Raw genomic sequence first — 23,596 nt, 5'->3', positions numbered from 1 at the left:
TTTAGCAGCTTCGTGTGGCCTAGATTTTTCCGTTCAGTCACGGCCTAGTTCTTCTACTTTTAAATTAGTTATGTTTCGTTTTTCTTTTTATAACTGTAGCCCATGCATTTCAGGTTATTTTGTTTCTAGGTGACTTTTAGTAGCTTTTAAACCAGCAAAATAGCTTAAAATAGTAAAAAAAAAAAAAAAACACTTATAACAAAACACCATAAACTGGAGATGCACATTTTTATTTTAATGTTAAAAGCACTCTGCACAATGCATTAATTAACAGCTTTATCATTTTCATCAAGTTTGTAAACATTTTGACCCTATTTGTCATGGACATTAACTAGTTGCTATTTGTAGTTGTGCATTTCTGTCACTCTCTGGACTCAAGTATGTACTGCTTAGCAGTTCAAAAGTTGCTAAATACAGCAGCAAGCATTTAAATCTTTAACCAGTGTGACTTTGTCACTGGAAAAGCATTTGAACAAACTAAGTTTCTTTTATAATGTACATTTAAAACAATGGAGAAGTAAGAAATTATTGAACAGGTTAGACGTGACACAAATTGCAGGGTTTACAAAGGCAACGCACACAAACAGTCGTTTTAAGATGTTGAACTTTTTGGAGAACATTTAAACACAATAACAGCCCACTTTGCTGTCGATGGCTTTTTAATCCAACACATTTTACCAGTGTACACAGGTCACCTCTACATGCTGTTCTGCCATACGTCACAGTTCATAGTTTGTACATTCTCAGAGCAATATGCAGTGTTTTCCTTGCTTTATTTCGCCTACAGTTATTCATAGACAGTAATCATTCAGAATGGATGTCTGGAGGTCAAGGGTCAAGTCCAGGTTCACTTTGGCACATACGGGTTATGACGGCTGAATGCGAAACCCCACAGACGAGGGAATCCGGGAGCTTCTGTGCTTCACAGGCAGGTGTGTCTCCACAGAGATCTTAATGCGAGGTTGAGCTCAGGTTTAGGTCAAACAGAAGCATGCATAACATTTTAGCATTTCTAATGTAACAGTAACAATGGCTCTCTGCACGAGAAGTTGACACAGACACGCAACGGTGAGAATCACACCCGCCGACACAAGAGGGCTGACACGGGATCCTGAGTCTCAAGGCTTACAGGTTCACAAAAAGGCCTAGTGATGGTAGTCCTTCTTACTGTGGGGACGGTTACCCAGGATTTTGTCGATGTCCGAGGCCACGTGAGCGGTGATCTTTGGAAGAACCTGTTGGCGAGAATGTAATCCACATGATTAGGTCTAATTACTAATTATTTTTAGTGATATCAAGTCATCTTGAACCCACCTAGCTGAAAAAGACTGTCTAAATGCACGTCCAAAGCTAGAACTACATAAAACCTTTATCTTTAATTAAAGCTGGTTTAGTTGGGTCTCTTATCGGTGTGTTAAATTTTGCCTTGGCACATAAAAATAACATCAAGCAGTATCCTGTTTTTGATATTTTAAATATAAATTAACCATGGGAGATTCAGAAGATAGGTGTTAAGAGATGAAAGCCCAGAGCTGTAGCAGGCCACCAGAGTTTATGGGAGTGTGTGAGTGTGTTTGAGATGTTTTGATAAATCTCTTGCCTGTATCGCCCCCAGGTTCTCAGTGAGCTGTGCAGGGTTGGAGGTCCCCAGGAGAACAGAACTCACTCCTTCATTACGGAGGCACCAGGCTACAGAGGGAACACAAAGAATAGATTCATGAGGAGTCTGTCATTTAGTCTTACATACATGAAAGTTTCAAACCAGTAAATCACAGGATTTATGGGCTTAAGATGGTGGGATTCTGATTGGGTGCTGCAGCCTGATACTACCGTAAGGATTGTTTATACAGGACTTTTTTTAACAGTACAATTTATATATATTTATATATATTTTTTTACAAACACTTTAAAATATTTTCTGTATATCAAATCATTTAAATAAAAAAATTAAATAAATTAAAAACAATTTATACAAATAATATTTTTTCTAAAGATTTATTAGGGTCATTCCACAAAATCGGTGCCTTTTCCACTTGGAAAAATAATAATAATAATAAAAAAAATATTTTTTAAATATCCATGAAATGAAGACACCTTAAAATGATAAGAAATTGTATTGTGCCATCTCAGGCTATGTAATTCATTATTTTATGACTATTTTTCTACCTCGTGTTTTGGTATTTCTGTCAACCCTATTAATGTTTTGAATTTTACAAAGACAATCTTTAAAAACAGAGTCAATCCTAATCTGTGTCATCCCTGTTACCCACGTCAAAACCTGTTACTCTAAAAAGTAACAGACTGACAGTAACAGGTTTGACGATTTCAAACAAATTTGCTAATTTCTAGCTAGTAGTCAAGTTTACAAAATCATATATTGTACATTTTGAAAGGATTTTACTTGTATATATTGATTATATCAAATGTAAGAAATAATTGTTTAAATTTACATTTTAAAAATGGTAAGAGTATTGCATGATGTTCCCCCTCAGCCAAGCCTCATCAAAAATATAACATTATAGAGGAGTGAGAGACACATGCCTATGTTTTAAGTGTTGGAATCCTGTTTTAGAGATGATGTAACCTCCTAGAAGTGATTTTATAGAGAAAATGCATACTTATGCCAAAAACATTGCTTAACAATGAGACTATATTTAGAACAATATGCAAATGTGATTTTTATATCATTTTGCCTTCATTTTGCAAATTAAAAGTCTTGCTGAAAAAGAAAAATCATAGTGAGGGACGGGCCAACCTTACCCATAGAATAATGGTATTTCAATTATTTAAAATAATATTTAACTTACGTTTTTATGTAATACTGATGAAAGCATAAATAAATAGTACCATTATGTTTTTGAAATGCACATTTATTTGTTGTTATATTAAATCTATGTTTGATTATTTGTTAGGGACACAAAAGGCACTGATTTCATGGAATGACGCATTAATATTATTTTAAAACAAAAATAAACTAAAAAATAAAACAAAATGTGGAAAATGTATAACTAGTCAATTTTAAACATAAACAATAAAATGAATGAAAAACAATTAATATTAACAATATTTTAAACAATTTATTAAAATTATTAAAAACAATTTAACAATATTTTCAAATTAACAACATATTTATTATTATTAATAAACAAAATTAAAATAAGTATTAACTTTTTTTTATTCAAGACAGAATTTGTTTTTTTTTTCTAATGGAATATTACCCTCCACTGCTATAAATCTCAATTTATTAAAACACATATATTAAAACTGTAGCAGAGGCACTTCCAAGGTTTTCCATATTATAAAAATGCTTCCAAATGGACTAAAAATGTTTTGTTTGTTTTACATTAATTATGTTTTGTTTTTTTTTTTTTTATAAACCCTCCGAATAAGCTAAGAATAAGAAGTACAAACGAGGATTTGTAAAGAAAAATGTCAGAGGATTTCAATATAAGCCAAGTAGAGACTGGTTTTCTTTTGCTGTAAACAAAACTTGTTCTCACGAGACTAGCATATTCTCACAGTAAGACAGTTAGCGGAAGCTAGAGATTACAGTTTATAGTTTTAAATATGAATATTTTTCATACTCAAATGCTTTGCTTCACTACAGAAGGCGCTTATTAACCCCCTGAAGTCATGTGGAGCACTTTTTATGTTGAATGGATGTACTTTATTTTCCTTCAAAATCTCAACAGCCATTCACTGCCATTATAAAGCTTAGAAGAGCCAGGACTTTTTTTAGTATAACTTTGACTGAAAGACAAAAAGTCACATACAACTAGGATGGCTTGAGGGTAAGTAAATCTTGGGGTGATTTTTATTTTTAGGTGAACTATTCCTTTAAAGCCCGTGGATTAATGTCAAGGTTTGTTTCTCAGTCAGGAAATGTGCATGAAAGCACAAACTCAGTATTTTACTTTACATAACAGTTGAGTCACTTTGGCAGTGATAATATATGGGACTTTTGCACAGTTTAAGTGAAAAAGTTATTTTGACCTACCGATGGCAAGTTGTGGCAGGGTACAGCTGAGCCTCTCAGCTATGTGGGTCAATTCCTTAAGCTTCGCCTGCTGCTTTCTGCCATCCTCGCTCAGAATCTTCTCTTTCAGCCACTGGTACGACTGCAGAGAGGCGAGAGAGAGAGAGAGAGAGAGAGTGAGACAAGCACAGCAAACCTGCCCTGACAAACCTGCCACCCTCATCGCTGCATACTAGCTGAAGGTGTAAACTATGAATTATGTGAGCTCCTAAATGACTTCTTTCACAATAATGTCAGACCATCCTTTTAACAAAGATTTGTTCTTCTGTTGAGTATAGCTGTTTTTGTACAGAAATCTGGCACTATTTCAGTTGGATTAAGATCAGTTTAATTAACAGATATCCATCCTTATGTCTTGAGAAAATCATGTGTCTGTCATAACAGACAGGATTAAAGGAACAGTTCACCCAGAAATGAACATTTTGTTTTAGTACATCACTTGCTCATCAGCGGATCCTCTGCAGTGAATGGGTGCCGTCAGAATAAGAGGCCAAACAGCTGAGTGGCCAGAGCAACTATTTAAAGTTAAAATGCCTGGATGGAGTTGTTTGATTCAGGTGCTGAGCTTTTTGCTTCACAAGATGTTAACTCATGGACTAGAGATTACTTGTGGATTATTGTGATGTTTTTATAAGCTGTTTGAACTCTCATTCTGACGGCACCCATTCACTGCAGAGGATCCATTGCAATGCTAAATTTCCCCTTATCTATGCTAATGAAAAAACCAACTCATCTACATCTTGGATGGCCTGAGGGTGAGTACATTTCCAGCCTGAACCATTCTTTTAAAGTACCTTCAAAGAGGCCCTGGAGGATTCTGGGATACCGTTTTCATATTTCCCTGTGATTATGCCGCAGGCTAGAGGAGACCAGGAAACCACACCAACACCTGCGGTGCAAGACTGGTTTTAGGCTGTTTCATAAATCATATTTGAATCACTTATAAATATTTCCAATATGCGTTTGTTTTTACCAATCTTATGGTAGAGCTCAGGCAACTGCATCTCCACTTTATCCCTCTGGAATAAATGATATTCGGCCTGTTCACACACAGGAGGAATCAGATTAAACTGCCTCGCTACAGAATACGCCTCCTACAGGGAGAGAATGAGATGGAAAAAAATGAAAAGAGAATGATATTAGTACAGTTCTTAAATAAATATATAAGCACACACTGAGTTTTTTTGTGCTGTTGTTCATTAAATTTATTTAAACATCTTTAAAACTATTTTGTTTAATTTACTTGATTTTAATTTCTTAACTCACTGGCAATAATTAAACTAATAATATTTAAAAATAATTGATCAATATATCAATAAATTCTTTATATAAAAGCCCTAAAATCCAATGCAATTTTGCGTCTAACTAATTTCATCTACTTTAGAATGTTTTAGATACTGGAAAACAAATCCAGTATCCAGTAAAATAAAGAATATGGAAACAACAACAACAACTTTACCCAGATACAACTGAAGTAAAAAGTTTACATACACTATGCAGAATCTGCAAAATGTTAATTATTTTAACACAAATGCATGCTATTTTTACTTAGTGCTGACCTAAATAAGACATTTCACATAGAAAATGTTTACATATAGTCCACAAGTGAAAATAATAGTTGAACTTATACAAAATTACCCTGTTCAAAAGTTTACATACACTTGATTCTTAATACTGTGGTTGTTACCCGAATAATCCACAGCTGTTTAGTGATAATTGTTCATGAGTCCCTTGTTTGTCCTGAACAGTTAAACTCCCTGCTGTTTTTCAGAAAAATCCTTCAGGTCCCACAAATTCTTTGGTTTTTCAGTATTTTTGTGTATTTGAACCCTTTCCAACAATGACTGTTTGGTGTTGAGATCCATCTTTTCACACTGAGGACAACTAAGGGACTCATATGCAGCTATTTCAGAAGGTTCAAACGCTTACTGATGGTGCACAAGAAAACATGCATGCATTAAAAGCCAGGGGGTGAAAACTTTTGAACAGAATGAAGATGTATACATTTTTCTTATTTTGGCTAATTATCATATTTTTTCATTTAGTACTGCTCTTCAGAAGCTACAAATAATAACATGTTTCCAAGAAGACAAAATAAGTTAAATTTACCCTGATATTCAAATTCAAAAAAGTTTTCACCCCCCGGCCCTTAATGCATCATGTTTCCTTCTAGAGCAACAGTGAGTGTTTGAACCTTCTGTAATAGTTGTATATGAGTCCGCAGTGTGAAAAGATGGTTCTCAAAATCACACAATCATTGTTGGAAAGGGTTTAAATACACAAAAAATGCAGAAAAACCAAATAATTTGTGGGACCTGAAGAATTTTTCTGAAGAACAGCAGGCAGTTGAACTGTTCAGGACAAACATGGGGCTCATGAACACTAAAATATCACCAAAAAAAAAAAAAAAAAGCATTAAGAATCAAGTGTATGTAAACTTTTGAAAGGGGTCGTTTTTATAAACTCAACTATTATTTTCTCTTGTGGACTATATGTAAACGTCTTTTATGTGAAATATCTTATTCATGTCAGTACAAAAAAAAAATACAATCCATTTTATATGATCCCTCTTATTTGGGTTAAATAATTACCATTTTGCAGATTCTCCAAGGTGTCTGTAAACTTTTGACTTCACCTATAGTGATAATGCATTAAATATGACAGTATATATTTTTTCATCATCAGGACTGACCTAAATAAAAGGAAGCATTAAGGCAAAGTGCACAGAAGGTTGTCCTCTCCACTCACCATGATCTCCATCGCTGACCAGCGTGACGTGCCCCAGTACATGGACATGCCATGGTTAATGACATGCGTCATGGCCCTCACTATTTCTGAAACACACATATAAAAACATTTGACATAAATGTAAAAAAATACGAGTCAAGCTTCATTGATTTGTTTGCTATAGATCCACCGTGCAGCAGAAATGATTTGTGTCTGACCATCATTAGATGGCGCTGTTTACATCCTCCATTGAGTCTGGACTATTTCAGTGAGCCATTTAAAAGTATGGGAACTCAGATAATGCATATTTTTGCACTTACGTTTTAATAACTGATTTACAGATCCAGTATCCACTTTGCATCATTACACAGTTGTTTGGCACATGGTCAAGGATAAAACTAAGAAACAAGGTCAACAAGTTATTCTGCAGTGTTACACATAAAAGCTATCATAATTATAATAGAGTGTATCTGAATTTTAAAAATCAACTTATTCTACACAAATGCTAGAATAAATCAGATAAAATTAAGCAATTCTCTTCCTGAAAGGACAAATGTATTTAGCCATGTTTTTGGGAGGCTTATTTTGAGATTGTAATGGTAGAACAGGTTGCATGTTTTTTCCTGTGAGATCTGGCAACAGTGGCAGAGTAGCACAAAGGATAAACGCTAATAATGCAAAAGAGCTGAAGCTATTTCACAGCCGTCTGAATTAACAGGATTAAACATGAGAAGCACTAAAGCTGTAAGTCAAACTGACACAACAGCTTTATACCTCACTAAGCAAGTTTTATTGTACAAGGTACAATAATTTAAAACTTCTCTGTATTGTATATTCAAGCATAGCAGCACAATTTTACTCATCCCGAAGAGTTCCAAACACATTATTATTTTAGCACTAGCATCCTACACTACATTCAATTCAGAAGCAGCCTGTAACATAGAGGATAGTCCACTGCAAATGGCCATCAGCACTATTTTCGTAGCTGTGTTTGCACCATTATCTAATTAGCATAATTCACTCAGTGAACTAGGTGCTAAAAGCACATGCAAATAGACAATGGCAGGAATCGTCACTCGAGAATCACAAATGGACCTTGTTAACACAACTTTACCCTTAAGAAAATGCTCTCATCTCACAGTCCAGCTGGTGCGTAGATCCATTTTGCTCAATGAGTTATAATAAGGATAATGGCCCACATGATGGTGTTTAAGAGGGGATGGTTATATTGAACCTGAACACACTGCAGAAAGGCCTAGTGCCAGGATATTTGTGTTTTTATCATCCAGTGGAACGTAACAAAAAGGAATTTAATCATCCATCTGTGTGTGGCCCATCATCCTTTTTATAACTTACTTCTAAAACCAAGAATTAATATATTTAAAAAAAAAGTGTTATCTTCTTAATGCAGTCTGATCTTAGTATCAGATGGTTATATATTACATTTTGTACATTTTGTTAAAGGTCCACTGAAGTGCTTTGAAACACGCAGGCTTATTCTATGTTTCAACTGAAACAGGCAGACAGGGCGGGGCATATCCAGCAGCCCCGCCCCTTTTTAAAACAGCCAGTAGCATATTGTTTATATAATAGCTTGGGTCAATAGTTGAGCTCGGTAAAGCCGCATTTGACATCATATTACAGCTAAAATCTCATGCATATCGCATATCTACATATAAAATCGCATTCTCTGTAGAATACAAATCTGTTTGATATGTTTTGTGGCCAACTTGCGCATATTTTCCGCTCCGTTCTCTGGACTGGAATGCATATTTACATTGTCTGAATCGTTCCCTATTCTCTATATAGTGCACTACGTGTCATTCACCGTACAGAAAATACTAACTCTGTGAACAAGTGACCCATTTCAGCCACAGCTTCAGCATCTATTTATAGTGAAGGGGGCGGGACATTTTGGATTCTAAAGAGCATTTGATTGGCCAGAAAGTTTGATGAGAAGCTGAAGTGCAGGGTGATGTCATCAAAATTGTTGATCCATATTGGCGGAAGTTAGAGGGTGTAAGTTTTGAATGGTTATATTTTCCAAATGCAAATTTTGTCATTGTTTTGAAGCACACTAGCTTACAAATAACATATTCATACTAAAAGCCAAAAAACCTCAATTTTAATTTCATGGGGACTTTAAATGCTGAAACATATACTGACAACATCAAAAATTGTATTTACAATTTAGAAGCTTAAAAAAAAGTTAGAAAATATAACGTTTTGCATAAGTAATTACCAATAACTAAAAATAAATTATTTTAATATATAAATACCAAAATTTATTAGTAATTATAATTATAAATGAAACTAAAAATGATTAATAATTTAAATAAATTGATGACAAAATTTTAGTTCATTTTAACATTTTTAAATTAGGTAAAATTATGTAAACAAAAGTTTAATCATGTCAAATTAGGTAAATGTGTTAAATTTGATGGCTTTTTATTAACCTAAATATATTCATAACATTTGTATGCCCCATGTTTTCCATATATAACATACTTGTTTCACTAGTAATAATGTACATTTCAGTGTCCATGCAACTTTATTTACAGTTTTTCTCAATTGCTTAAACACATTTCTTGAAATTATGCCTCGCTTTTGCGGAACTCTAAACACAAATCCGTAACTTCTAACTCAATTCCCTAAACTTACTATATTCAGGTCAAAATGAAGCTCTCCACTCAAAACCACTCAATCTTGCTGAAAAAACAAACTTTGCTCTCAGACATGACACACAAACCCTCAAAAACACACACACTATAACACAGTTTTACACACTGATGAGATCAATTCAAAACAATACTACGAAAACTGGTAATAAGTGTTGCTTGGGGAAATTTTTTTTTTTAAATTAACACGATGAACACAACAAATGTATGCATTTGCAAGTGTTTTAATCCTTAATTTATTGTACTGTAGAACAGCAAACAACAACAAAAATAATTGTTCTGCCCCAGCACCCTGTCTTTGGTCTGGGACAGGCCAAACAACCTCCTCAACATCACAGACTAAATTGGGCATGGACAGGCAGCAGAGGTAAAATCCCCTTGCATGGCACGCATCAACTAAAATATATAAGACTGCTTGTTTTCTTGCCCTTCCTATTTCTCTTCCATGTTGTTGTCGTCATTCTTCACCTTATACTCTTTGTCTTCGAAATTGCATATTACTGTATGCGGGATATTGATTGAAAAAGAGCAGATAGTATTCACAGTTACACTTTTACTAGTGGTCTGAAAAAAAAAAAAAAAAAATATATATATATATATATATATATATATATATATAACAAAATAAAATAACATATAAATACATTACAAAGTCATTGTGCAATAGGAAAGAAAAAAGTAAATATGGGCAAAGGCGGAAATATACATTAGAAAGTGCACTGTCAGAATTTGTAACTGTGTTGTGTTGTCCTCTGTCTATATATGCTTTCCAACTGAAGGTTCATGAGATGTTGAGATGTACCTTTGAGCTATTTCAAAGAACTGCTTTATCATTGGTTGATCTGTAGTCTCTGGTGAAAGTCAGTATTCACTTTAACAATTTATGGCAAATATACAAAAAGTCTAATAGAAATGTGTAGAATATGCTTGACCGTTTATGACAACTAGATAAAAAGTTTAGCATTTCCTGCAAAGACATATACGATGAGCTAATGACTTGATGTTTTGAGGGGTAAGACTATAGCAACATGACAATAGGGACTGAAAATGTAGGAAAAAGCAGACAAATCCATTGCATAATCAGTTACATGAACGTACCAAAGCAAACACAACTTGTTAAAAAAAAAATTAGAAACATTTTATGATGTGCACAAGTGATTACATGATGTGGAGGTTGAACAAGTAGTTTTGAGAATTTCATTTCTGATCTGAGAAAAGCACCAAACTGTAAACTGACTTTGGCCCTTTTATCTAAATCAAAGCTTCTGATTGGTGTGTGATAAATTTTGACTCCTAGTGTTTCCACTTGGGTAATTGTGTACTAATTGAGCTCAAACTTTGCAGACTTGAGTGAACAATATTGAATGCTAGTGCTTTCTAAATGACCACATGATGTAAGCACTGAGAAATGTAGGGATTTGTGTGTAGAGTTTTGCAGTAACAGTTCACCAAATCTGACTCATGTGTTAAAGCAGGGGAGTAGTGTTTATAGTTTAGGAAAATGGGTGTGCTTTTTGAAAAATGGCATTATGGTTTTGAAATTTTAGTTCAAAAGACTACTTATAGTGTTTTAGCAATCGAGAAAAACTGTAATAAGGATGCATTAAATTGATCAAATGTAACAGTAAAGACAATTATACTGTTTCCAAAGATTTCTATTTCAAATAATGTTCTAATGAACTTTCTATTCATCAAGGAAAAAATTTCACTGTGCTAAAAATATTAAGCAGCACAACTGTTTTCAACACTAATAATATAACACCAAATCAGCATATTAGTATGATTTCTGAAGGATCATGTGACACTGAAGACTGGAGTAATGCTGCTGAAAATTCAGCTTTGATCACAGGAATAAAGTACTTTTCAAAATATGTGAACCTGGACCACAAAAATCTAAACTGAGATTTATACATCATCTGAAAGCTGAATAAATAAGATTTCCATTGATGTATGATTTGTTAGGATAGAACAATATTTGGCCAAGAGACACCTATTTGCAAATCTGGAATGTGAGGATGCAAAAAATCAAAATATTGAGAAAATCACCTTTAAAGTTGTCCAAATGCAGTTCTTAGGAATGCATATTACTAATAATTAAAAATTAAGTTATGATATATTTACAATAGGAAATTTACAAAATACCTTCATGGAACATGATCTTTACTTAATATCCTAATGATTTTTGGCATAAAATAAAAAAATCAATAATTTTGAGCCATACAATGTATTTTTGGCTATTGCTACAAGTATACCCGTGCTACTTAAGACTGGTTTTGTGGTCCAGGGTCACATATATTAATACAGAAAACAGTTATTTCCCAATATCACATTTTTGATCAAATAAATGCAGCCCTAATAAGTATAAGAGATTTTGAACAGTAACGTATGAGTGTTAGAACCATACATTCTGAGAAAAAAAACTGATTATTACTGAGATCATGCATAATGCGAACAGACAACAGTGTTTGTGTCATCATTCGCTTGTATATGATGTTGATGTTGGTGTATACATTTGACAGAGCGCTACTCTGCAGCCAACAGGAACACCATCTGTTCTGACATCCTGAAGGCATTACTGTTCTGCGTCATTACCAGCAGAGACCTTTACTGCTGTTCTGTGTTCAGATCAGTACCAGAGCAGCGAGTACCAAATCCACTCTAAAACGCCTACATCATGAGCTCATAAAGCTGCTTTATTGCTTCATCATTCAGATTTTCATATTCGAAGAGCTGCTTTTCTCCGTCTCATCAGTGTTTCGACTCAAGGCGTTTTACCGTGGCCATTACTCTGCTGTGATCTGGCCTTTGTTGTGTGTCCACTGACTGTGCGTTTCATCTTCACTACACATGACACCAGTGAATGATGTCTGTGGGACGCTCTTCATTTGACAGTGGTGTCGCAGGGCTGCCCTAGTCTCATCAAAAGGCACGCCTGAGGACCGGCAGTCCCTTCCCTGACCGTCTGATACATAAAGCACAAAAATTGAAAAGCACTTATTCGGTCTAGCAGGCTGTAATCTGATTGGTTGACACCTTCTGGCCAAATACCGTATTTAATTCAAATATCATATATATATATATATATGATGCTTGGATTAAATCTGGATATATTATTTGGATATAATCTGGATTACCTAACCAGATTCCAAAAATTAAATACTTGTAATTAGAGTATATTACATTTTAAAATGCTCATAATCAGATTACAGTTACTTTTTATGGATTACATGATTACATAATTATCCACACAATGGCAGTAAATTGCTCATAATTTATTGATTCTGGAAGTCAAAAAAAAAAAAAAAAAAGCTGGGTGTGTAATGCCAAACTCCTTAAAATATAATATTTGCTTGAAATATTGCTGAAATTAATATTTCAATAATTTAACAACATATTCACAAGTTTATAGTTCTCTGAGGTTGGTTAATGGTTGTATTGACATGCAGGTAAACAAAATAAAATATTTATATTTGTAGTGTTCAATTGTTAATTTTACATTTTTATGATTTCATTAATTATTAGGTTTTTATCAACTCACAACTCACTATTGTTTATATCAACTCATTAATGTAATGTTTAATGCCTTTTATGATGCTGTTTTTATATCAGTATAGTACATTTACTTGTTTTTTATTTACTGCAAATTAATTAAATTAATTATAAATATTTTTAAATAAATTTTAATTTATTTGAAACAACTTTAAAGTAGTAACCTAAAAAGTAGTAAGAATACATTACCTAAAATGAGTAAATCTTTTTAATTTAAAGGAAATAATAATTTTAATACAAAATATGTTACATTTAAAAATTATTTTTATACATTTTAATTTATTTAAAACAACTTTAAAGTAATCTAAAAGTAATCTAAAAAGTAGCCAGAATACATTACTTAGAATGTTTATATATTCTATATCTTACCCTGAACTTTTGTTTTGGGAGAAAACGCAAATATTACTGCAAATATTTTGTGAGAGAATGCAAATAAATTTCAGGGAGAGTGCAAATGTTTTGCGAGAGAACGGAAATGTTTTACTGAAGAATGCAAATGTTTTGAGAGAATACAAATGTTTTGAAAAAGAACACAAAGTTTCTTGGGGGAACACAAATGTGTTTTTTTTTTTTGTAGGGTCTCGATATGCAGGATTGCCAGGTTTCACAGCAAAACCCGCCAAATTGTTACTCAATACTGGGTCCCCCAGTAAAAATCACATTCTGGAGGGTAAAATACAAGTTTTTGGCGGGGGTTCCCCTGCTAAAATTCATATTCCAGGGGCTAAATATTAAGTTTTTGGGCTCGCTTCAGAAAAACAACTTGTGGCAACAGTGTTAAAGTAGCCCAATTTTGCCGAAAAGCCATATGAGGTTAAGTAAATCATAACAGAATTTTTATTATTAGGTGACATATTCCTTTAATATATTTGTTTTTTTACATCAGTCTGTTTTTTGTGATATTTCAGAAATCGCAGGGCCTAAAAGGCACATTAAAACAAAACTGTGGTCAGTTACAACACGTCATGTCAGTCAGGTCTTTTCCTCTCTAAATGGGCAGGTCATAGTCCAATATAGAACAGTCCTTGTGAAACCAAGACAATGGCTAAATATATGAACATAAAAAACAAAAGAACTTCTGAGAAGGAAAAAGGCAAGAGAAGGTTAAAGAAGATTAAAAAAAGAACAGAAGAGTAGAAAACAGCAGCCAAATCTACCTCGGTACATAATGAAAATGAAAGCCCACACCCACTCTCTCATTACGAACTCTGTACGAATGAAGAGAAATGTGAGTGTGTGGGTGAGAATGGAGGAGAAAAAACCAAGTGAACGTCAGCTAAGCACAACAATACATCTGCTCAAGAAAAGAGAGCGTGAGACAAAAACGCAGGAAGCCAGAGGCACATGTCAGTGTGAACATAATTGAATGGTTCTTCAGCAAACCATCATATAGTTTGTTCACACAAGAGACTGTGGACTCGGTTCTGATGGAACAGCATCTGAACAGCAGAACCCTGAAGTATTAATTTAATGTAATGTGAATGTCTGGGGTGTCTGCAGTGCGTAGGCTGCAGTGTGCGAGTGCAGATGCGTCATGCCCACGTGTCCCCTCTGATTTTTGAGTGGATTTTGATTGCAACATCCCCCAAAAATATTCGCATGATAAGAAATAAACAGTTTTGATAAAACAGAAATCACTGCAGTCTATTAAGCTCAGTCACAACTTTGCTTGTTTTATTTTAAGAAACCATATTAGTTCAGTTTTAAAACATATATAAACTAGTTTGGAGTTGTTAAGATTTTTTTTTGTGGAAGAAGTCTCTTATGTATGGAAGCCTGTTTCCGCCACTGAGTAAAAAAATTAAAAATGGTTATTGCGACTTTTTATCTCATTTTTTTTCTGAGAAATTAAGTCATAATTGTGAGAAAAAAATTGCAGCAATTGCAAGTCAGAATTGTAAGATATAAACTCACAATTACGAGAAAAAAAGTTGCGGGTTTATATCCTGCAATTCTGAGTTTATATCTTGCAATTCTGACTTTATAACTCGCAACTGTGAGTTTATATCTCTCAATTCTGAGAAAAAAAGTCGGAATTGAGAGATACAAAATTGCAATTATGAGAAAAAAGTCAGAATTGCGAGTTTATATCTCACAATTTTGACTTTATAACTCACAATTGTGAGTTTGTATCTCACAAAATACTGAGAAAAAAGTCAGAATTCCGAGTTTATATGACGCAAATCTGAGAAAAAAAATCTGCAATTCTTACTTTATGTTTCGCAATTCTGAGTTTATATCCTGCAATTCTAACTTTATATTTTGCAGTTCTTACTTTATAACTCACAATTGTGTTTATATCTCTCAATTCTGAGAAAAAAAGTCAGAATTACGGGTTTATATCTTGCAATTCTTACTTTATTTTTCATAATTGTAAGTTTATATCTCTCAATTCTGAGAAAAAAAGTCAGAATTGCGAGTTTATATGATGCAATTCTGAGAAAAAAGTCAGAATTGCGGGTTTATATCTTGCATTTCTGACTTTATATCTTGCAATTCTGACTTTAGAACTCACAATTGTGAGTTTATATCTCTCAATTCTGAGAAAAAAGTCAGAATTATGAGTTTATATGATGCAATTCTGAGAAAGAAATCAGAATTTCGGGTTTATGTCTTGCAATTCTTACTTTATAACTCGCAATTTACATTTCACAATTCGGAAAAAAAAAACGTCATAATTGCATGTTTATATTCTTACTTTATTTCTCACAATTGTGAGTTATATCCTGCAATTCTGACTTTATAACTCACAATTGTGAGTTTATATCTCACAACTGTGAGAAATAAAGTAAGAATTACGAGATGTAAACTTGCAAATGTGAGGAAAAGTGTCAGAATTGTGAGTTTATATCTCGCAATTCTTACTTTATTTCTCACAATTGTGAGTTTATTTAGTTTAGTTTCACAATTCTGAGAAAAGTAGAATTACGAGTATATGATGCAATTTTGAGAAAAAAAAAGTCAGAATTTTGAGTTTATATCTTGCAATCTGACTTTATATCTTGCAAAAGTGAGTTTAAATCTCACAATTCTGAGAAAAGAAGCCTGTACAACACAGTAAATATTATAAGAATACTACAATATTATTACTGTTTTTATTAACTTTTTTCTATTTTAATACATTTCCAAATGTAATTTATTCCTGTGATAAAAAGCTGAATTTTCAGCACCATTACTCGCGTCACATGATTGTTCAGAAATCGTCCTAATATGCTGATTTGCTCGAGAATCTTACTATTATTGATGTTAACCAGTTGTGCCACTTAATATTTCTGTGAAAACTGTGAAGCATATTTTTCTTTGATGAATATAAAATTCAAAAGAGCAGCAATCATTTAAAACAGAAAACATTTGTGACATTAGAAATGTCTTTACTGTCACTTTTGATTAATTTAATGCTGAGAAAAGGTAAGTGCTCTAAACAGCAGTATAATTACCCATAATGCTTAGCAAACTCAGCCAAGTTTAGAAAGTATCCTAGAACCACCACAATGCGTCTTAGTAAGGTATTAGTCATTCCGTGCTGCATGTAGTTGTGTCATACGATAGCTTGATTTGATTGTGTGTGTGGGAACAGAGAGACAGCTTGCTGTACGGTTTTGATTTGTGACTTTAATATCTCTACTATAGACTGATGTGGAAGCTTCAAACATGAATAGGTCATTTGAGGCTTGTAGAAAGAGCCAGTAGGTGCTTAGTCTACAAGATAAACACTAATAAACACAGATACGTGTTTGGTGTTTATTAAAACGCTAACAAATATTACAGGGCACAAGGGTATTATAGAGTAAAGATCTATTCATTAAATAATTTATGTGACCTAGAGATCTTTAAATTGCACAGAGATTGTGTCGTATCCTACAGTTCTTAATACAGGTTAAGTTCTATCGACAGCACCCATGGCATACTTTCCATTACTACAGAAAATAATTACAGTATTTCCCTCAGTTTGTATAAAGTGAACAAAATCATATTTATGCACTGAAAATGAAAGGCTATAGGGTACTGCACTGCACCAAAACTTTAAAAATAATCTTTATAACTTTGCCTGTGCAAAATTCTATCCACATATTATATAAACTATGTCTTATATAAACTATTTCTACTGTTGTAAAGTAGTCCCTTGAAGACCATATATGTACAGTAATAAGACATCTGGACCAGCATCACATTGATGACCTCATGTCTATCTCTCAAAGCTCAGGGACAACATGGCAAACACATCAACAAATCTCCAGGGAGGCCATGGCTAGTAAAATTAGTTCTCAGTTCGGTACCAAAATGTTCTTTTATTAAAATACCCTACTATCATTATCTTCCCATGAGGATTTATCTGTAGGAGCCAAGAACACACTGCACATCAATTTGGATTAAAATCATTCCAGCCTCGATGGAAGAACGATGATTAAACGTTTTACTTTGTTAGATCTCCTGCTTTTCCCGACCGTGGCTTTAAAGCTCTGATTTATATGGAGAGTCCTCTTGAGATTATCCTCACACTGTAGGAAGTCTATGCATTACTTTTCTGGCTTGTAACCCTGATGTTAAATGTGTTTACGTGTTGTCACGGGGGCGGAGCAAAGCGACAGACACAGTGGGCGTGACGTCAGGCCTCGGAGAGGCTTTTATTAAACAATAAAACAAAGTGTCCAAAAAAGGGGGAAAAAGTGTCCAAAACAAAAGGGGGATCTGGTGTCCTCGAAGTGACGGGGTTCCGTGAAGGAGGGGTAGTGTTCCAAAAGGGAAGGGTCCAGGTAAGGGGCGGAGTCCGGCGGCCGCACGCGCTCCCCACTCAGGTCCGGGGTGCGAGGGGCGGCGGCTTCTCTAGCGGCATCGTGCTCCTCCACCTACGTGGCGCTTCTGGGGGATATCACGGCCCGGCATCTTGGCCCGTCAGCCGTTACGGGTGCGGTCCTCATCCGAACCCGCGGGGTCCGGCAACTCGTCCTGCGGCGCTGGTTCCCTCTTCACCCCTTCCTGGACCCACGAGGACACCAGCGTGCATGCACGGGGAAGAGACCGGTCTCCTGAGGAGAGGCGCGCTCGGCATTTTAACAGCGGCGGTGATGAGGCTTCATTCACATCAGGTGTGCCTCATCACACGCCGCCAGACCTGGATGTTTCGGCGCCCCTCCTCCTCCCACACGCCCACTCCCGTCGGGAGCCTGGTGAAGGGCGGCGATTACCGACGGGGTGCAGCTGACAATAAGGGGGGGAGGCAGTCGACTCGTCACAGTGTTGATAAGACCCGCTCATACAGACAGGAAAAATCCTAACGTAGTCTAGAGGTAGAAATCAGGTGCGTGTGGATTTACTAACAAATTCGTCCCCCGTGCACTTGCACAGCTATCTTTGTAAGGGCCAGTCTGCGCTTTAGACCATTGAGGACATTTTGGCTGGTGCTCACTTTCTGAAACCCCTTTAATGGCCTGTTTGAGAGACAAGACTTGGTTTTAGGGACCAGGTTATAATTGGGTAAAGGTTGGGTTTGGGGTCAGGGTTTGGGTGAGGTACTTAGTTCTGATGGGTAGGGTTAGGGTAAGGAGCTAGAGATTGCATTGTGTCTATGAATGTCCTCACAAAGATAGCTGTACAGGATTGTGTGTGTTTATGAGTGTGAGAGAGAAAGGTTTGGAGTTTGGAGACACAGCAGGGAAAGAGCAGCTTAAAATACACCATGTACCCCATGGGCAAGTCTCTAATCCCCCTCAGAGAGAGAGAGAGAAAGAGTCAAACAGAGAGAAAGACAGATGTGGTGATGGACTAAGTGTATAAGAAGTAGACTTCCTGAGCGCTGCAGTGCCACAGAAATTGAAAGGGAGTGAGAGAGATGTTAGAGTGGGATTATGAAAAACGGCCTCCTGAGATGTATGGAAATAGCACCCTACATTCTGTTTCACACACAGACACTCACACACACACACATACAGACACGGGCTAAGGCCAGAAACACAATTTTGACCAAGTATGCAAAAAGAGACTTTTGCCAAGGCCCCAAGCACAGAGTCCCATTAAACACACACTACCGTTCCATTACGCATTAAATCAGGGTTTCTCAACTCTGGCTTTCAAGGTCCACTTTCTTGCAGAGTTTTGCTGGATTCCACACAATTACTCATGTTGTTCCAAACCCAAAAGACCTTCGTTCATCTTCGAAACACAAATTAAAATACTTTTGATGAAATCCGAGAGCTTTCTGACCCTGCATAGACAACAACGCAACTGTGACATCAGTGTCATAAAAGTCATTATTTTTGTTTTCTTTGCGCACAAAAAGTAGCTCCGTAGCTTCATGAAATTATGGTTGCACCACTGATGTCACATGGACTATTTTAATGATGTCCTTACTACCTTTCTGGGCCTTGTGTGATTTTGAACTTCCAAAATGCAGTTTAAACGCAGCTTCAAACGATCCCAAATGCGGTTGTAAACGATCCCGGCCGAGAAAGAAGGGTCTTATCTAGCGTAATGATCGGTTATTTTCATAAAAATAATACAATTTATATACTTTTTAAATGTCAAAAGCTCTTCTTGTCTTACTCTGCCTGGACTGTTTTTTCCGGTTCATGACAGTTAGGGTATGTCGAAAAACTCCCATCTCATGTTCTCCCTCAACTTCAAAATAATCCTATATCACTGTTTTACCTTTTTTGTTAAGGGTGTTTGATCTTTTTTGCATGTTCACTTTGCAAAGACTGGGTCGGAACTTCTGAAATAATGCAGGATGATTTTGAAATGATTTTTGAAGTTGAGGGAGAAAATACGGTCAGAGTTTTTCGACATACCCAAACTGTCTTGAGCCAGAATACACAGAGTTCAAGGACTGCAAGGCAAGATGAGCGTTTGAGAATAAAAAGTATTTAAATTGTATTTTTTTCATGTAAATAACCGATCGTTTCGCTAGATAAGACCCTTCTTCCTTGGCCGGGATCGTTAACAACCACATTTGGGATTGTTTGAAGCCGCATTTAAACTGCATTTTTAAAGTTCAAAATCAGGGCACCATACCAGTCCATTATATGGAGAAAAATCCTGAAATGTTTTCCTCAAAAAACATAATTTCTTTACGACTGAAGAAAGAAAAACATGAAAATCGTGGATGACAAGGGGGTGAGTAAATTATTTGTAAATTGTTGTTCTGGAAGTGGACTTCTCCTTTAAAGGGGTCATCGGATGATAAGGGGTCAGCTGAAATGTTTCTTTAGGGTCTAAATGAAAAGTTTATAACATACTTTGGTTAAAATTTCTCAGTGGTAGTGTAAAACAATGGTGAGCATGTCCTTTTTACCTAGTCAAAAACAGCTCTGTGCACAGCAACCCGTTTCAGTGCATGTCCCTTTAAATGCTAATGAGCTCTGCTCACTCCACCCCTCTCTTCCGTGGGGTGACGAGCCATTCTCTGAGAGACTGAAGTAAACTTCAGTAACATTTACTTGCGAAACTTGCTACATAGCACATTATTAGGAAAGGCGATTTTCAAAGATTCATAAAAAACCCTTATACTCACTTCTTCTGTAGGTGAAGCTGGATCACGAATGATTCGCGCAAACACTGACACATTTAGGCAGATCGGGGGGCACATTCCCTTCAAAAACAAAAGTAATTTTCGGCATCTTCGGCGGCTCAGACTTTGGGAGTAAATGACGACTGCTATGTTCATAACAAAACACCTCAATCGTATAGGAGCCTTGTCTATCCCTGCTCAGGCATTGAAACAATGGTGGACTGTTCACAGCTCACTCAGGGCGGGTCTGTGCTAAAACGGCCGCGTCAATCAATAGTCGTGGGAGGGGCCTGTGCAGAACTACATCATTCTGCCAGGAATCTCAGAACAGCCTGATCTGAGAAAGTGATTATTATTATTGGGGATTTCAAAAAAAAGCAGTGGGTGGATTTTTATCATTATAGGGTGGCTGTGTACACAAACTGCCAACACACATTTAATTTCAAACAACATGTAAAAGTGAATTTTGCATCCGATTACCCCTTTAAACTGTGTTCTAGCATTGCTAGAGTGGTAACAAACCACAGACCTTTAGGGGGCACTAGAGTTTCCTTCAAACCTCTGCCATCACACAAAGTGTTTTTATTCAAGTAACTAGATAACAAAACAACTTTAAATAACTTGCTCAGCAAGACTCTCTTCAAACTGTTGCACCACTATTACAGTAAACAGAAAAATCGCTGACAGTTTATGCTAATGCTATAGCTGCTCTTACGACAGCTCTATAAATCCACTGCATATCTGCATTGCCTTATGAATTGCCTCTAATACATTTCAGTATCCAACAATGCACAAAATCGAGCTTGCAGAGCTAGAAGAATCAGCACAGTGACTTTTGTTTTGGGCAAAAAGCCTCACCTACCCTCCATAGGAGTGTTGCTGTCAGGGCGATTGGCAAAAACCACATCCACGTACTCCAGCTGTAACCTTTGCAAAGAACCCTTCAGACCTACAGAGAGAAAACAGACAGAGAAAGCATAAGATACTTTTTTGTATTCAGAGTTTGTTTATTTCGGTGTGAAAGTGAATTGCACCCAAATCCACTAGAAAAGATGGTTCAGTACACTGCAGGAAAGAGGTTCATCAAATAATAGCTCATTAAAGAAATCTATGAAATGGTTTGGACATGACATGGAATATAATACATGAGTATTATAATGCATGAACCACATTTGTAACACTAATGTGGTGTTTTTCCAATTTTGGAGCTCAAATAGCTCAAAAATCGATTCGTTTTCATTCAAAGAGCAGTATTTTGGTTAATGCAATATTTTGTTTTGTGAAGAAAAAAAAGGTTTGAAGTAACATCAGGGCAAGTAAATGTACTTTCATTCAACTATTCTATAAAACAGAAAAGATTAAAAATGATGACACAAACTCATGTAGTTGCCTAAGGGCCTACATTCATTCTGAGGTGCTATCTGACAGCCAGAAGTGTGAAAAGAGATAGAAGGATGAGAGGAGGGAGGAAACTCAGACAGAGCAAAAATAGGATCGGGTGAGCAGTTGAGAGAGGATTAGAAAAGTACAGCTTTACAGACACCAGAGGAGAGGAAGAAAAACAAGTTGAGGAAGCAGAAAAAGGATGAATGATTCAGTCTGACTGTCACATCAATGTCCCATTCAGAAGCAAAGAGAGAGAGACAGAATAAAACTGAGGGACAGTTAGCAATATGTTCAAGTTGTGTTTATTTATGGACTAGTGTGTATTAATATTGACAGCATCCAATATTAGCTTTTTAATTATCAAATATATACTGATTAGTAAATAATATCCATGCTTATTTCAAACTTGGAGAAATTCGAGACTGATGCTACTTCATCGGCATAAAATATTACATCTAAAAAAGCTTTCCATTGATGTATGGTTTGTTAGAATTGGACAATATTTGGCTGAGATACGACTGTTTGAAAATCTGGAATTTGAGGGTGCAAAAAAATCTAAATATTGAGAAAATCACTTTTAAAGCTGTCCAAATGAAGTTCTTAGCAATGCATATTACTAATTAAAAATTAAGTTTTGATACATTTACCGTAGGAAATTTACAAAATATCTTCATGGAACATGATCTTTACTTAATATCCTAATTATTTTTGGCATAAAAGAAAAATCTATAATTTTGACCTCTATAAACTATTGTTAGCTATTGCTACAAACAAACCCGTCCTACTTACAACTGGTTTTGTGGTCCAGGGTCACGTATGTTAAATGTAATTTATTCCAGTGAAATTGAATTGAAAATTGATTTTTCACATCATTACTCAGTCTTCAGTGTCACATGACCCTTCAGAAATTATTGTATTATGATTTAATGCTCAAGAAAAGTAACATTTTTGTGGAAATCACGATACAGAATTCAGTTCAAAACAATATTTTGAGCATTTACTTGAAATAGACATTTTTAACATTATAAATGTCTTTACTGTCACTTTTGATCAATTTAATGCATCCTTGCTGAATAAAAAGTATTCATTTCTTTGAAATGTTATATTTGTTGTTTTTCCATTAAAAACCTTACAGAAATGTTTTCCATGAAAAGTGTTTGTGTTGTTTTTCCTTTTAAATAAATGCCATTTGGTTTGACATTTTGTTGCCTAATGCAATGGCATTCAAACTTTTTTTGAGTGCTTCTTAAGTGTCCAAATACTTTTTGGGGTTACGCCACCTCTGAACACCCCGAACGCATTTATTCTTCATTGCATTTAAGCTGTTCTTTCAAATAATACACAAGCTGTACTGTAGCTTTTCTTGTTTCATACACCTGTATTTAAGTACTGTGAAAATAATGGACTGACAAAACTTTACAGTCATGCCAATAAATCTTGGCTGAGAGAAAAAGAGAGAGAGCAAACACCAGGTGTGTTGAAACAAAGTTGTCAGATAGCTTTCAGGTGATCAGACGCTGGCGTGATTACTCCGCCATACTGAAATTAATCTGACAGATAAACCCCACGCTCGTCCTTTCACAAAACACTGTAATCCAGCCAATCTCAGGCTCATTAATCGGGCCCGTGCTCGCAGAGAGCGCCCTCGCATCCGCCACGGCTCTAATCAGTCAGAATTTTCTGGGTTTGTGGAGGAGATATTCTTAGCAGCACTTT

The 23,596-nt window shown here is 35.5% G+C and overlaps 1 protein-coding gene across 2 annotated transcripts in view; it reads right to left on the bottom strand.

Moving 5' to 3' along the window:
- Positions 1 to 226: 226 nt before the first annotated feature.
- kcnab1b (potassium voltage-gated channel subfamily A regulatory beta subunit 1b) overlaps positions 227 to 23,596 on the bottom strand; it is a 55,736-nt gene continuing 32,366 nt past the window's right edge. For both annotated transcript variants that reach the window (XM_051129366.1, XM_051129372.1), the window contains exons 8-14: positions 21,357 to 21,443; positions 6,785 to 6,870; positions 5,010 to 5,130; positions 4,831 to 4,925; positions 3,998 to 4,118; positions 1,601 to 1,689; positions 227 to 1,235 (exon numbers count right to left, since the gene is read on the bottom strand). In XM_051129366.1, coding sequence (XP_050985323.1) covers positions 1,146 to 1,235; positions 1,601 to 1,689; positions 3,998 to 4,118; positions 4,831 to 4,925; positions 5,010 to 5,130; positions 6,785 to 6,870; positions 21,357 to 21,443 — 689 coding nt within the window. In that variant the 3' untranslated portion in view covers positions 227 to 1,145. The remainder of the gene's footprint in view (positions 1,236 to 1,600; positions 1,690 to 3,997; positions 4,119 to 4,830; positions 4,926 to 5,009; positions 5,131 to 6,784; positions 6,871 to 21,356; positions 21,444 to 23,596) is intronic.

The sequence above is a fragment of the Labeo rohita genome, chromosome 2 (assembly GCF_022985175.1).
Source record: "Labeo rohita strain BAU-BD-2019 chromosome 2, IGBB_LRoh.1.0, whole genome shotgun sequence".
Classification (NCBI taxonomy): domain Eukaryota; kingdom Metazoa; phylum Chordata; class Actinopteri; order Cypriniformes; family Cyprinidae; genus Labeo; species Labeo rohita.
The sequence above is the reverse complement of the archived record's forward strand: the minus strand, read 5'-3'. Positions and strand labels throughout refer to the sequence as shown.